We start from the raw sequence: 15,997 nt of genomic DNA, 5'->3' as shown, positions 1-15,997 counted from the left end.
TCTTGAACCAAATTTTCGATACAAATTTCATTCCGCAAGGGATGTTCTGACTCGCCAGCTTCGTCCTCGTCAACAATAGATTCTGCATCAGATGGAATATTTTCTATTTCCTCCATAAGCTCAGCATGGGTTAGTCCTTTCAATGTGAATGGCAAATATTCCATTGTATCTGGAATAATAGTTCATGACCAACCCTTATATACGTACGGCGCAGTGGTACATATAAAGTACCACTACATTCTAGACAAAATATTGAGAAAATTTAAATATACTTACTTGATGAAAACTATTCTTGAAGCTTATAGGATAAACACACTCAACAAATAAATTCAAATGAAAAAAAGACGGTACCTGTTCACAAAAAAATTGGTTTGCATATAAACGTGTACTATCCTGCAAATGCGTCGCAGAAACTAATGTTTGATAAAAGGGATGTTTACGTTTGCGCACAAGATATGCGTATTATGCATATATGCACGCGATGCATTAGGTGGTACACTTTTAAAGCTTCCGTGCCGTATCAAATTTGCTATAAAATGAGTGGTATGTTATATGGACCACTGTGCTGCGCTTGTTCGGGAAAAGGTGGTACAATTTTTGTACCACTGTTCCAGTAAGGGTTAACGGGCAAATTTTTCTTCTCAATTTTTCTTGGCTTTCGAAGCAAAAACTGGTCGGAATGGAATAATATTTGACAAAAAGTAATAGATTTCTATCAAGTTTTACATAGAAGACTCTTTTTTGCGGTGGCTTCTATGTGTGCCACTAACTTTTCTCAGAAACCAATTAAGCACAATATTTGGTGGCAAGCATTGTAGCCACTTTTCTATGGAAAGAAAACAAGTTCTATTTTAGCATATTTATTGAAACAAAATAAAAGAATTTCCGAATATCAAAGTATATAAACTATGAAACCTTATATATGTACTTAACAAAATATATGATAACCAACATGAATCTATCAAGCCGTATGAAATATTGCAAAACATTCTAAACAAAGACCAACATTACACTGACTACATTTTATTTTTGATCTTTTCACGTTTGCCTTTTACGGGCAAATGTACCCCAACATTTGTTTTCCTCTTATGGTTATTCGTAGAAATGGAGCGCCCCCCAATTTTAGAAAGTTTATTTTTTTTTGGTAGTAGTTGGCGCACCTACGCGTTTCCTGCTGCAAAAATCGCCAATCATTTCATTGGCCAATATTGATCTAAATTGTAAATGCGACATTGCTTTTTTTCTTTCAGCAGCCATTGATGTTTTGTATAGTATGTATGCATTTACAATTGAAGAGTCTAAGAGGTACATGAAAATTTTCAACCACCACCTACGACTTTTCCATGAGATAGAATAGGAAGAAAGGTATTGATCAAAAAGATCAACCCCACCCATATATTTATTATATTCTGCCACTGATTGTGGACAGGAAACTTTTTCTTTTTTCCTTCTTTGTTAGTGCGATCAACATCAACTTTTATTGAAGGATCGTGAAGGGAACTTATAACAACCACACATTTCTTCCCTCTATCATGCCATTTGCAAACTGAAATTCCGGTATTTTCATCTACTACAAAGTCGGATTCGCCCAATTTCAATTGCTTATCATGTAGTAAATTGTCCTTAGGATAAAATTTCCTATTTGTTCGAAAGGTACCGCAAGCGAAAGTTTTTTTCTCTAACAATTTGGACAGCAATTCAATTGTTGAAAAGTAGTTATCACAGTATAAAATATATCCTTTGTGATGGTACGGCTCGCTCAGATGTAGGACGGTTCTTTCACCTAGTGTACCCTCAATATTACTGGAATCCTTTCCTTCATAAACTTTGAATGAGAGCATATATCCAGTGCGTGCACATGTCATTACCCAAATTTTGAATCCCCGTTTTACTGGCTTCATGGGCATATATTGTTTCAAACCTGAACGCCCCTTGAAGCCTACCATACTCTCGTCTATTGAAAGTTCTCTAGATGGTGAGAACAAATCCCTAAATTTCTCATTCAGATGTTCGATAAGGGGCCGTAATTTGTAGAGTTTATCAAAGTTGGAAGTACCTTTTTTTGGACACTTTTCGTTATCATTCAAGTGAATGTGACGTAAAATTGCTAGAAAACGTTTCAAGCTCATAATGTTTGCTACCCTTTCTACTCGATAATTTTGGTCATATGACCAATACATCCTCATTCCAGGAAGTTTATGCAATCCCATGATAATAAGGGTTCCAAAAAAAGCTTGGAGTTCGTCTTCATAAATGCAAAAACTACGCCCATTTTGGCTTGCGTAGCGATTTGTTTCTTCAACAATTCTGTCCAGTATATCATCCGAAAACATTCTTTTCCAAATTTGCAGGAATGTCATATCCGCAATATTAGGCAGTTTTGATCCAAAATTTTGTGAGAAATTGAAATTATTCAAATTTTCCTGCAGTCTTGGATACTTTGTCCATTTCCTAACGATATCAATAGATTCAGATGGAATATCATCTTCATCAGATTCAGATGCATTTCCTATTCGAAATCGTTCAGATAATATAGTCGGCATCTCCACCTCTTTTTCTGCTGGTAAACAGAAATCTTCTTGACTGTTTTCTTCTGAGCTAGATGATGAAAGTCGGCTTCTGAGGGCTTTCTTCTCAGGAACATAATCCTTATCTGCAATCGAGTCATCCGAGTCGTCGAAATATAATGGTGGTTTTTCAAAACTTTTATTTCTTTCATTTCGCTTAGAACAGGATGACCCAGGTGAAGAATAACTAAGGGCATCAGGTGTTATAGTCGAAGAAAATGATGTACGAGAGCTACCAGGTACTGATTTTTATTTTTATTAGTCATAATATACATGACAAGTCAGAAACAATATAACAAATATATATACACAACATATAAACAACAATATATATGATAAAAATGAATCGTCTTCAGCATCGCTATCACCGCCAACGTCTGAATTCTGAGCCATATCGTCTGTTACTCCTTCAATGAACTCAAATAGTTCATCAGCACTATAAACGTTGTAATTCATCAATGCTGATTTTTTTATGATTTGAATTCATATTCTGCAAAAAATTGAATACAATCAATTCTGAGGTTCCGGAGAAAATATTCACATAAAATATTCGACAAATACTTCTTGGAAATCATTAAATTTTCCGGGCGCATATATTTGATCCTAAAATTGCAGTAGGAACCATGAACTACATTATTGAAGTAATGAAAAAAATACTCATGATTTTCCTAATACAAAACACGTAAACACAGCACAACAAAATGTAAACACTCCTCCACCTGCTCTTGAAATGAAACAATAGTCCGCAATGGTTAGTGGCATGTAATGAAGCCACATATGTTTTATTTGGGTGGGGATTAGACAAGTGGCACGTTTAGACGCCACCGAGCGTTCTGCATAGTGAAAAATGCGATTATGGGTCGAAATCGTGTGCATTCTAATTGATTTAACAGCGTCTAGTACCCTTACTGCAAGTGGCTTCCATAGTGGCCACCAACTGTTAAAGGGTTAAGGCATTTATTAGGACATAATTTTAAATTTTATGCAATCTCATATATTTCCATCAAGTCAAGCAGGTTACCTCTATCCAAGTTGTGTAGAAGTTCCACATTTTCATCCTTATCAAATTCATGGTTGTTAACTTTGAGATGTTTTCCAAAGGAACTTTTGCCGTTGTAGTTCCTTATGTGTTCAGATACCCTTGTGCCTAGGGCTCTAAAAGTTTTTCCTATGTAAAACCTATCACATGTCTTACAGTTTAGTTTGTACACACCGTTCTTTTCTAATATTGGGGTCATATCCTTACAATTTAGTAAATAGTTGTAAAGGCAGTTCTTGGCCTTGAACACTATGTCTATGTTGTGTCCTCTAAATATATTCGCAATGGGATAACACATCTTACCGTAAAATGGTAGCGACAATCTCTTCACTGGTTGTTTATTATCCCTAGAGGGTATATCATTATTGTGTAATTTTATAAATTTCTTCATTAACAACCGGTCAACCACATTTGATTTGTAACCATTAACTATTAACTCACCTTTGCTATGTAAGCAACTAAAATCAACATAGGGTCAGTGCACCAGTCAATGAACAAATAAGGGAATCCTAGACTTTGGGTTATGAAATAAGTTTGATGATTTTGACGTATCTGGCTAAAAATATATACATAGGTAGATTAAACTATTTTGAATATTAAGAAGTGAATTAAAGTTAATTCAGTGAATCGTAATATGTAATTTTCCAAGCATCTTCTTAAAATTTCATGAAACTCCAGTAAATGAACAAGTATCTCCAATTACTGAACAATAGGATACCAGTGAATGAACGTATGTGTTTTTATTTTCAAAAAAAGTATATAACATGTAATAACTAGTAGTTAACAGTCACACGGTACATAAAAAAAATAAAATAACACTTTTTATCAAAAAAACAAAAAACAAATGATCAACATAAAAATATCCATCGCAACGATGAAAAAATAACAAAATGTACTATAAATGTATAAATGAAATTATAAAATGTTAACATGAAAATAGCCATCAGAACCACCAGCGCTAGGTTCTGGAATTTTCTTCACTATGTTCTGATATCTATACCAAATCTTGTCTGGAACATTTGGCCATCTCCATTTATGTTTCTTCCCGTGCTCTTGCTCCATTGTACTTATTTCATATTCTTCCTTCTCTATGTTTGTTACTAACCCAGGGTATCTTTTGTTTTGGTATTTGACTATCACGTAGTCTCCTTTGTCTATCTTAACAACTTCAGTTTTAAGTTTTTTTAAAGGCTGCAGGATGTGTGTTGCATTGGGATATAAACAATACAGAACTATTTTGTGCTCCACACAAAATTCGTATAGCTCTATGTTATAATGGGACTTATGCCCATCTAGAAATAAAATCACTGGTAGCTGAATTCCTTTTTCTACCAACCATGGAAAAAATACGTTAGCAACGTATTCGAAAAATGTTGCGGAGGTCATCCATCCAGTATCAGATCGTCCAATACCCCAACCTGGAGGAACAGAAAGGGCTAGCTCTTTGGGTATCCTCTTATACGGGAAAACGACCATTGGCGGGACTGCGTCACCAGCTGCTGAATAGTTACATAATACTGTTATAGAATCTTTTTCGGCTCCAGAAGCAATTTCGTAAAGGTTGTTGAATTTTCTAGTCGGACCTAGGACTAACCCTGATTTCATGCATGTTTTCATACCGGTTTCATCGGTATTAAAAACGCGAGTTGGATCGCCTATCATGTCCAATAAATTATCATTCGTCAAAAATTCCGTTAGTTCTGCAAACCATTCGCGAATGGCTTCTTCCGTAACTGAAGCCCGCGATTTTGATATAATTTCGGTATTTCGTTTGGCAATGTTTGGGTGCCTCTGCAAGAACAGTTTTAACCATTTTTTACCAGGCCTGTCATCGGTGAACTTGTTTGGTCTTGAACCATCTCTGAGAATATTTTGGACAGCATCCATGACATTACTGGGATGCATTGGGAAGCCTAATTTTGCCTTTGCCAAAATCCAACTTTCCAGCCTCTCCTCTTCAGCGGGACTCAAAACTGTGGATGGACCCATCTTCCTTTCAAACGGCACTTTATTTGTAATTTTATTGTGTAGAGTAGATTTAGGAATACCATATTTCAAAGATGCTTTATTCAAACTTACACTTCCATTGTTAATTTCATCTATAGCTTTAATTAAATCTTCTTCGGTGTACTTGAAGCGCAAATACTTTTTCTCCATCTAGAAAACAGAAAATATATTTATACCTATTTACAATTGAAAAATACCAGAATAGTTCAATTGATGCCAATTTATTCAAAAAAAGGTTGTTTAGGTGAATGCTCCAGTGAATGAACAAATGAAGACCAGTATATGGACACCGTTCATTTACTGGTATATCACCTCACACGACGTAATTATTTTAATTTGTAAATATGCATCATAAAGATATACATCTTAAGACCTAATTTTGCTTGTTTTCCACAAGTACGCAAAAATCCAGTAAATGAACGCCTTGTTCATTGACTAGAATTTCGGAATATTTGTGAACCAGTAATTGAACATGTAAATATTTTAAACATTAAGTACATTAGATTGAGTTTAATGTAAAAATATTAGTCCTTTATTAAATATAATTATAGCTAAACTCCCTTCATAAATGCATTTTTCATAGTTTTATAGAAATCAATTTTTTGCTTACCTTAACCAATTAGGGTTGCACTGAAACATCGACTACTATAAATGAGTGGCAGGGCTAGACTAACGGATTTTTACAGCGCGTCTAGTGAATGAACACCTTACGGAATAAGCTAATTGGCTATACGACAGAGACAGGAGAGATTTTGAAAGCGGATCGTCTTATTTCAACGGAAAATACGACGAATTGTTCATTTACTGGGTGATGTTCATCTAATGGTGCACTGACCCTACTATATGTGAGAAATGTTTCGAACACTGGCAATAAAGCACCAATTTTGAAATAAGCACATATACATATATTGAAAAAAAAATTATACATATCGCCGAATATTATTAGGTGGTGAATTCAACGGTAGAGGACATTTTTATTGTTCTACCTCTTGCTTGGATATCTCAAATTATTTGGTTGGGAATATTGAACTTGTAGACAAGTCGTTGAAGCTGAACTTATTGCATATCTTCAGTAGCCGGGGATGACCTAAAATAAATAAGTTGTATGTAGCTTCTTAAAAGACAACAAAATTATTAACTCACCTGATGTTTGGCCGAAATCGATAGCTGATTAAAAGAACTTAAAACCAGTGTGTTTTCTTTTCATATTATATTCCACACGTAGAAACCTTAATGGATTATGAAATAAATAAATTTAATAAAAAAAAATAATTCTAAAAACAGAAAACAGTCTCAATGGAACATAAAAAAAATTCTTACAATCTAAAATAAAAATCCTATAATATGTATGTACAAAAAAATAATAAAAAACATGAGAATTCTTCATGTTACAATTTTTTTTTTGAAAATTTCTTCTTTTTGAAGAAGATTACAAATAATAATAATAAGTTTAACAAATTTTTTTTGAAAATTTTTTCTTTTTGAAGAAGATTACAAATAATAAGCATAAGTTTTTTATTATATTGCGCAAAATTCTCGAGATACTTGATTCATCCTATTTATTCTTTCTTTGCTACCTACAGGTGATAAGTCCACAGGTCGACGATCCATATTATTATATGGAAGTAAATATTATATTGCGCAGAATTCTCGAGATACTTGATTCATCCTATTTCTTTTTTCTTTGCCACAGGCGGACAGGGAAATATGGGCATATTCATAATATTCTAATATATTTTTGTCTCAATTTCAATGAATATATCGAAAATAATATGTAATTTTACTCACCTGAAATTTTTTATCACAAGAACTATTTAAAATTCTCAAAAGAAAGGAACTCGGCGTATAACCTCATGGAACGAACAAATGACTGAGCCTTATTCATGAAAAATCCGTCAAACCTGGTTTATTTCACTAAAGTCTCACAAAATGAACCTATATTGAAGGCGGACATGGGCAGTTAAACAAAACAGATGACAGTGAGAAATTTGATCACTTATATGCAACCAGCATCAAGGCGGACTTGGATATTAGAGGGTTAATATCAATGCATTTGGGGTGGAACTATACAATTTTGCAGTATGGATTGTAACACTTGATCATTTTGGATCAATCAGCACTCTTCTTGTATTTGCACCAATTTCTTGTTATCGGCAGAGAAACATCTTAACTGCTAGTTCCTGGATCTGGTGCTTTGCTAGTCGAACGTTGATGTTCGGTTCCAGTTATCAATTTTTTTTTTTTGGGAAATATTTTGACAAAAGTTCTGGCACGATGACTCTTTCATGAAACAGCAGTGCTTTTTCGCTATGTATTTTCCAGAAGTTTTCATCAAATAATATCCTTTCGCAATGAAAATCTTTTTGATTCCCAGCCACAAAATCACGATAGTTTGCACCAGTAACTGCTATTTGCATTTGTACTTGCTAGAAATAAGCATGTTTTCTATCAAGATGGATTTCTCTTGTACCATAACCTGAGCCTTCATTCAAAAATGAACTTTTTAAATTAAGAATCTCTTCAACTTTGGTATCCTTTATGCATTAGGGGCAATCAACTTCTATGCAACCTTTTCCGCAACATTGACACTCTACCAATGAATCTGGACGTGCTCCAAAATATGGCCATGAGGGATTGATAACGAAGCCAATATCCCATACTTCGATAACTGCATGATGCATTTTATAATAATAATAATAATACACTTTATTTAGCACCCGGCTATTGAAAACAATACAAATGTAATCCACTAACTTAATTAAATTCTTCATAAATATAACTCATTAAACATTTTTTGAATTCTCTATAATTATTACAATATTTGATCTTTTCAGGTAGTTTATTGAAGATAACTAATCCCCTGCTAAATGTGGATTTATTCATTAATGTAGTACTATCTTTTTCTATGTAAAAATCATCTCGACGTCGTGTTTCATAATTATGTATCTCCTTAGCAAATTTCAGGTTTTCACTCAAATATTCAGGTAACATTTTATTCCTTGCTTTGAATATTTAATCTAATGTTCTATAAATAATCCTTTGATTGACATTCATCAATTTCAAACAATTTAACATATTTCTAATGGGAGTTCTTTTATCACATTTAAAAATAATTCTCATACCTCTATTTTGCACTTTTTGTAACCTATCTATGCTACCTTTATTTAAATTAAACATAACTGACGAGCAATAATTCTCATGAGGAAGTACCAATGATCTAAACAACATCAGTGACGTATTCATATCAATTTTACCCCTTATTCTAGATATGAAACCAACCTTTTTGGACATTTTATTTGCGATATAATCCACGTGACACTGAAACTTTAAATTCTCGTCTAAAATCAATCCTAAGTATTTCATTTTAGTAACCCTCTCTATTTTATCTTCATCAATATTAATTCTGAAATTACTTATGTCGGTACTACGTGTCTTATATTCACTACCTATTAACATATACTTCGATTTTTTTATATTGACTTTCAAGTTATTGTCGCAAAGCCAAATAAGTAGTGTAATCATTCAGTGCTTGCTTTTCATGATTACAGCCATAAATGGTTTGTTTTGATTTGAATATATCTTGCTTAGGATAGCATATTCTTTTGATTGTGCTCAAACTAGGATTTTCTAACTTAGTGATGCAGGCATTTTTGAAAACTGATTCAGTGATCCTACCTTCACGAAATGTGAACCACTCTGGTGATTTACTCGAGCTTTTGTCATATTGACAATTTCTACACTTCCGATTGATATTTCTTGATCTTTGCTCAATGCTACAAGTTGTTCAAGAGAGAGGCATTCATATTCAGGATTATACAAACTTTGTAGACTCTGTTTATCAAACTTTAGGACATTTTCTTGCTGAATACTGGTAGCAAATGGTTCAACCACATTGAGAACTACACTACTTCCAGACTCAGTGCAGCAAAGAACACCATTTTCCTTCATTTGTTGGCTCTGGGATTACACCAACAAAATTACTAGGTGTATCTTCTTCTAGATTCGAAGAATAATCCATATCCCTTATTCTCGAAGAGGCTTCTAGCACATATGATAGTACTTTCCAGTAGCCTTTCTCATCTGTGACACTCTGATGACTGTGATTACGTACAGCATCCCAATTCCATATAAAACAATTCCAACATGACTACAACACTCGCCCAGTCCATCAACACAATCACAATGAGCTGTAATTATTTCGCCATCCTTTTTTGCTATCACCCATGGGTTAAGTGGTGGTAAACTCAGTCTTTGTGAGTGCATCACCTAAAAAATAAAAAAATGTGTCAGCAAAAAAGTTGTTTTCTATGTTAATCTGACTTTCAGTGGGAGCAACATATAATTCTCAAGTTGATAAGACTTTTTCTAACAGAGTAACTTGCCTAGTTAATTGTTTGAGACTATACTACTGAGGTTTTGACTGTGGTAGTAGGCTGCTGAATGTTCATTACTTTCAAGTTCATTATATTTTCATATTGGGGGTGAAGATAAGATGATTTGGTGGAAAACCAACTGCTCAATTTCAAGTATAACAAGATAATAATAATAATAAGAGAGTTTATTCAGAATATTAAAATATAATTATAATTATAAACTCTATAATACTGTAGAGTTAAGTTTAAAATATTAACTGTGCACAGTAATCAACATAACAATACATTCTTTAAGTAATGTAATTAAGATGGTTACTTACTTGGGCAATAATCAATACCATTTTCAGTATTCCTCACAAGCTTCACTCCAATCCTTCTAATTTATTTACTTATGAACATATTGTATGAATTCAAACTTTTATAAGCTTTGAAGTTTTCTCCTGTGTATGCACTCTTCTCATATACAAAATAGTTAATAATGTCGTAGATTGAAACTTCAGGAAAGTCCCTCACAGCTTCACTACAATCCCCAAATTTCAATAAATAAGGATCACATCTTCTCTAAATATCTCTTCTACAATTGTTGTTTATTGAAATACGGTTTGTTTGTCCAGCAGGCTGATTGACAGTTGACGTGTGACGGCACATGCCGGCGGTTTATTTACTTTATAAAAAAAACTGCACAGCACTGAGAGTGGCGATTTGCTTATATGTATAGAAGAACTAAAATTACATCTGTCTCTATTATCTCTTGAATTTTCCTTGATGAAATTTCTTTTATTTGACATTAAAACTGAATTTTCCAATTTTTAAGTTTTTTCCTTCATTTTCACACAAAAAAATTTATTACTATGAAACCTCTTATATTTCAAGCTTCTGAGCTATATGAAAAATCAATTGATATGTTCAATCCACAAATTGACGTCGAAGACTAGCATAGCGGTGGAAGAGAGAAGGTTTTCAAAGATGCCGAATTGGAGGCATTACTTGATCAAGACTCGAGTCAAACGCAAAAAGAATTGGCAGGATCATTGGCAGTGTCGCAACTAGCCATTTCAATGGACCAGCTCGGTGTTGTGTATTATGAGTTGTTAAAACCGACTGAAAAAATCACAGGCGATCGTTATCGAACGCAATTCATGCGTTTGAGCGTGCGAGCATTGAAAGACCAAGGCATATTCAGTATGTTTAGGTATAATAAATTCATTTTTACTACTTCTAATAAATGAACTGTTTCTTTGAAACTGCCTACCATCGTACCAATCACATTATATGATCTGGGCTGTTCTAATTTTGAATTAATCTTACCACCAATCCATTTGTTATCCTCATGGATTAAAACATTTTCGTTTTCAACAAAGTCATTTCTGACTTTACTAGACTTATCATAGTTAATTTTATCTTTCATTCGTTTTTCTTCAATAAGTAATTTAATTCTTTCATGATTTGCTGTTTTTGTTTCAAACTGTGAGTAGTGACAGGTAAACCGGATTCAAGTTTTCTGTTCATTAATATCTTAGCTGGACTTAAGCCAACTCCCAGAACGGATGTCGTCCTATATTCTGACAATCCTAAATTGAGATTTTTGCATGACAATGCTGGACCCATGTTGCGAAAGTGGTCAAGATAAACTAGGAAACGTTGAAATGGGAAGTCCTACACCACCCGCCATATTCTCCAAACGTTGCTTCCTTGGACTATCACTTGATAAATATATAACAAGTTTTTTACAATAAAGCCTCGAATTTCGGAAAACAACGGCGGAAGCAAAGTTGTACGCCTGCGTATTATAACATATTTATTTACCTATTAGGGTTTTAACCATTCAGGTGGAAATTAATATAAAAATTGAATAGTAAATCGATTGTTTAATATGACAAAAAAAGAAGACTGGTCTTTGAACCCTTTGATAACCTTGTAATCACAGCGTCCTGGACTAAACCAAATCCGATGCAAATTTCGGAAAAATCAGATGAAAAAATCTCAGAAAAATTTGCCAAAACAAAAAAAGGTTATAAAATCATCAAACATTCGAACGAGCCGGTCGAGCCGAGTGCTGAGAGTAACAGTTACAGCCGACAGCCGTGATTACTTCTGCAATTTCAGTTTTGAAACACGAAAAATATTATGCCTGTTCTTTTTCCTATTCAAATCTCGGAAAAAACTTCAGAAAGAAAAAAATCCAGAAAAATTGGCCCTTTCTGTTCTACCAATAACAGCAACAACAAGGGTAATAAAATCATAAAACATTCAAACGTGCCGACAGTAACAGCTGAAAATTCTGTTTCGTAGCCTTCAAAACTATGTACTTTCAAATCCTATTTCATTGGAATTATCTGAAGATGGTTGTGTGCACATAAGATGTGGCGAACTACTGAAGATTTCCTGACAGAGTTTTCGTTGAAATGGTTCATTAATTTATTAAAATAGAGAAACTGAATACTGCGCTTACCGAGGAAATGTCACTTGCAGAAGGATGGTAAGTAGCATCATTTTCTTCATCATCGAATGAAGATGGGTCCTTTGAAATCTGGAATTTAATTTAATAAAATTTAATAATATAATAAAATATAATCTGATAAATCATGAATAATATATAATATTCCTCCAGTATTTTGATGTAGTTGACTGCTTCTTGTATAATATCGATAATAACAAACCGAGTGCATCACTTATTTAATACATTTCTCTCATGACAGAATATAAGAAACTCACTGTATTTGAGTTAGAATTCACATGAACCTTCTTATGAAGCTTCATATGATAATATTGGTTCATTCTGGATATCATACGGATCATCCTGCTGTGGACTGGGTACTCTGTTGCAAAACCAACGTTTTGTGCGTTTACGTTTTCCATTGGAAGAACATACTTCGTTCTGAAATGATATATCCAAAATGGGGTGAATTCCACATGTCGCTCACATTGTAATTTTATTCACACTTCTTTATGTACCATACTTACATATTGCGGGGGAAACCTGAAGGATTCTTGCGCCATGCTACAAAAATTAAAAATTATTCATTTTCCCTGCTGAATCTACAACAAATGTGATAGAAACAGCACTCAGCGTCAATTTCAGAATGATGACATTGATTAATAGATATTCATAATATCAATGAATGGGGGTACACATGAAAGAAAGACATTTTATTATTTCATTACATCATCAATGTAATCAAGTTCATGATCATGGGAACACTCTATATATGGCTGGATTACAATGATACGATGTACATAAAATAAATTAAATCTCGAAATAAATAATAGTTATTTATGCAACAAGTGCAAAAAGTGGATGTTTATTGCACTCGATGTGAAATTGTCGTTGAGGTGGACAACACGTCGAGTGCAATAAACAATTTTTGCACGAGTTGCATACAGCATTTTTTCTACGTTTATGCAAAAAGCAAAAAATGATTTATTGAGGTGCGGCACTAGATGTAGGAAAATGAAAAGCGCAACTTGAATACTTTATTATTAATATCGATTTGCATTGAAACAGGAACTAATACGTTACGAACAATTTAACTCAAACTTCATTTTTACCCTCAATGTTGAAAGTAAATGAACAATTGGTTACAGCACGTTGAAGTAGAATGACAGATGAGTGCAATAAAAACATTATTGCACTAGTGCAATAAAGAACTTCTTTTTCCACTAAATATAGTTCAATAAAGTTTTCCGTTTTGCATGAATGTAGAAAAAAATTATTTTATATAAGGTGTCCTATTAAAAAAATTGAGTCAAAAAACTCAATATCTTTGAAACGGTTGACATTTTTGACATTAACCATTGTGACCTATGAGGAAGATGAACAATCAGGTATTATAATGAGACGGTTTTTGAACATGTTATAATGTTCCATTTGGTAATTGAACACTCAATTGAAATGGCAATGTTGGCACCATGTTGGTTGTAACAGGATCAGAGGAGTCATTTTCACAATATTTTTTCATGATTGCATCATACTGTGCGGTTTCTTTAGGACCGCATTTTCCTTCTTCTAACTCACCCACTCTAATTGGTGTTGAAAAAACAATAACGGGATACTTTTCGACAAATGTGCGGCTAAGAAACTGCTGCTTGGAAAAATTTAGGGTGTCTCATTCAAGAGTTTGCTCAATTGACAGTTTGGATGTGGGGGTGTTGATTGATGATATTATCGGTCTCAACGCAAGGGTGGGTTTGTAGATCTTTGGTAAACCGCAGAATCTAGCAGGAACTGAGTTGTAATTGTAAAGTAGTTTACCTTGTATTTGTATTATGTAGCCCTCACTGACCCATCGCTTTATCGATGTGTTACATTTACCTTGTATAGTAATGGTTGGATCTCTGGGAGGAAGTTGGTAGTATTGTTCATTGAGCAAAATTGTGTTGGAGAGCTCTATATACTGAGCCTTATCCATCAATATCGTAACATTGCCATTATCAGCCCGTAACACAATCAATTCTTGATGGTCTTTCAGGTACCTCTTACAGTGGTAAAATTCTCTCCGGAAAACATTATTAGTACTTTTTCCAGGCTTGATGTAATTGGTGATAATATTAGTAGCTTGGGAACGTTCGATGTTCTTTCCCTCATCTGAAAGTCTATCATTTCTACATCTGACAATAGCCTCGATATGGAAACCTCTTTTAAAGGAATATCAATGCTGAATTTGGGGCCCTGGCAAAAGAACGAGCTCTTTGGACACTCCCTCATGAAATGCCCTTGCTCCCCACATTTCCTACACCTATTGCATATACCCTTCTCGTGTTTCATTCCCCAACATCTCGTACACATTGGGTTTTCAGGTTTAATTTTAATTTTTGCTTCCGTAAGTCCGACCCTTATCCACCTCTTCTCGCATAATTTTGTTATAATGCTGGGTGTTGCATATATGGTGGCCTGCTGGTTGCCTTGGTTCTGCGGTCTGAGATTCCTGACTTCTATAGTTTCCTTGTTAACTACCTCACCAAATGTGTTCTTTATTGCTGTCATTATGTCCTCGACGGTGCTGGTTATCTCCACATCAAAGATATTGGCTTCCGCCTTATTCTCCCCAACAGTACGTATAGCCGCCCCTTTCATATTTCCTTTCAATTTTTTCAAGACTTCCTGCCCCCCTCCTTTGTGAGTTTGTATCAGGAGGTTGCCATTTACAGTCTGCCTCACCAATCTTATATGCTTTCTACTTTCCTCGTCCATATTGTGCTTGACCTGCTTCACTAAATCCGCTTAGGTCATTTCCTGGTTTTTCCCATTTATAATAATAACCTCTTCCCTTCTTGTCCTTCCTTCCTTATTTCTCCCCTCTGGAGCACAGTGGAAGGTCACCCCTGCAGAGTACCCATAAAAGGCACATTCTACCAACTTCCTCATCTTGTCGCTTGAAGTAGAGGGTGCTGCTACATGCAGCCTTCCTCTTTCTCTCCTGACACAAATTTCTTTCAGTTTTTTCAGGGTTGTGTAGATATGCATGCCAGAGTCTTGTTGGGGCTCTTCCTCCTCTATCCCTACGAAGAAGGTGAGCTGGTCCTCCTCCGTCTCTGTCTCTCCGTCTCCTACCACTCCGCTTACCTTCCTATATATTATTTCTCCCGCTTCCGGTTTCTCGTTCTTAATTAACTCGGAGATCCTCTTTGAACCGGCTGTGAGTCTGTTCACCAGCCTTGTATCCTTTTTATTCTTGAAGTTTTTTAATAGTGCGATGTCCCCTATTATTCCAGGAGATGTGATGGTTTCCGTACTCACTATTGTTTGATAACAACTTTCGGGCCATTTTGAACCGATTAATTTCCTCAGAGTATCCTCTGTGAAATTTTCCCTTTTCATCGCTTTCGTGATTTCCTCTTCCCTGAAAAGGTCCTCCAGCTCCTCGCTTCCGATAGTCTGCGTACCTATTTCCCTGTATTCTTTTCCTTCTTTTTCACTCTCTACTCTGCTCTCCGCCTGTGTCCCGACTTCCTCTGTCTCTTTTATAGTTACATTCGAGATATTTTTTTTACTCTCTCCCCTTAGTACATCC

At 34.7% G+C, this 15,997-nt stretch overlaps 2 protein-coding genes across 6 annotated transcripts in view; one reads left to right on the top strand and one right to left on the bottom strand.

Annotated features, from left to right (window-relative positions):
- LOC123679837 (rap guanine nucleotide exchange factor 4) overlaps positions 1 to 15,997 on the top strand; it is a 697,170-nt gene that overhangs the window by 474,889 nt on the left and 206,284 nt on the right. The window lies entirely within an intron of this gene.
- LOC123680823 (piggyBac transposable element-derived protein 4-like) lies at positions 1,320 to 3,904 on the bottom strand. Its single transcript, XM_045618938.1, has 2 exons — positions 3,589 to 3,904; positions 1,320 to 2,653 (listed from the first exon to the last, which is right to left on the bottom strand). Exons 1-2 carry the CDS (start codon positions 3,902 to 3,904, stop codon positions 1,320 to 1,322), a joined length of 1,650 nt encoding a protein of 549 aa, XP_045474894.1.

Source organism: Harmonia axyridis, chromosome 5, assembly GCF_914767665.1.
Source record: "Harmonia axyridis chromosome 5, icHarAxyr1.1, whole genome shotgun sequence".
Classification (NCBI taxonomy): Eukaryota; Metazoa; Arthropoda; class Insecta; order Coleoptera; family Coccinellidae; genus Harmonia; species Harmonia axyridis.
This window is presented reverse-complemented; position numbering and strand designations above follow the sequence as displayed.

Excerpts from the sequence above, each read along its gene's own strand:
- LOC123680823 (XM_045618938.1), bottom strand. The coding sequence starts at position 3,904 with ATGTGTTATCCCATTGCGAATATATTTAGAGGACACAACATAGACATA. Across the intron at positions 2,654-3,588 it reads TCTACACAACTTGGATAGAG|ATAAGGATTATGTTCCTGAG; the intron begins GTAACCTGCTTG and ends ACTCGATTGCAG.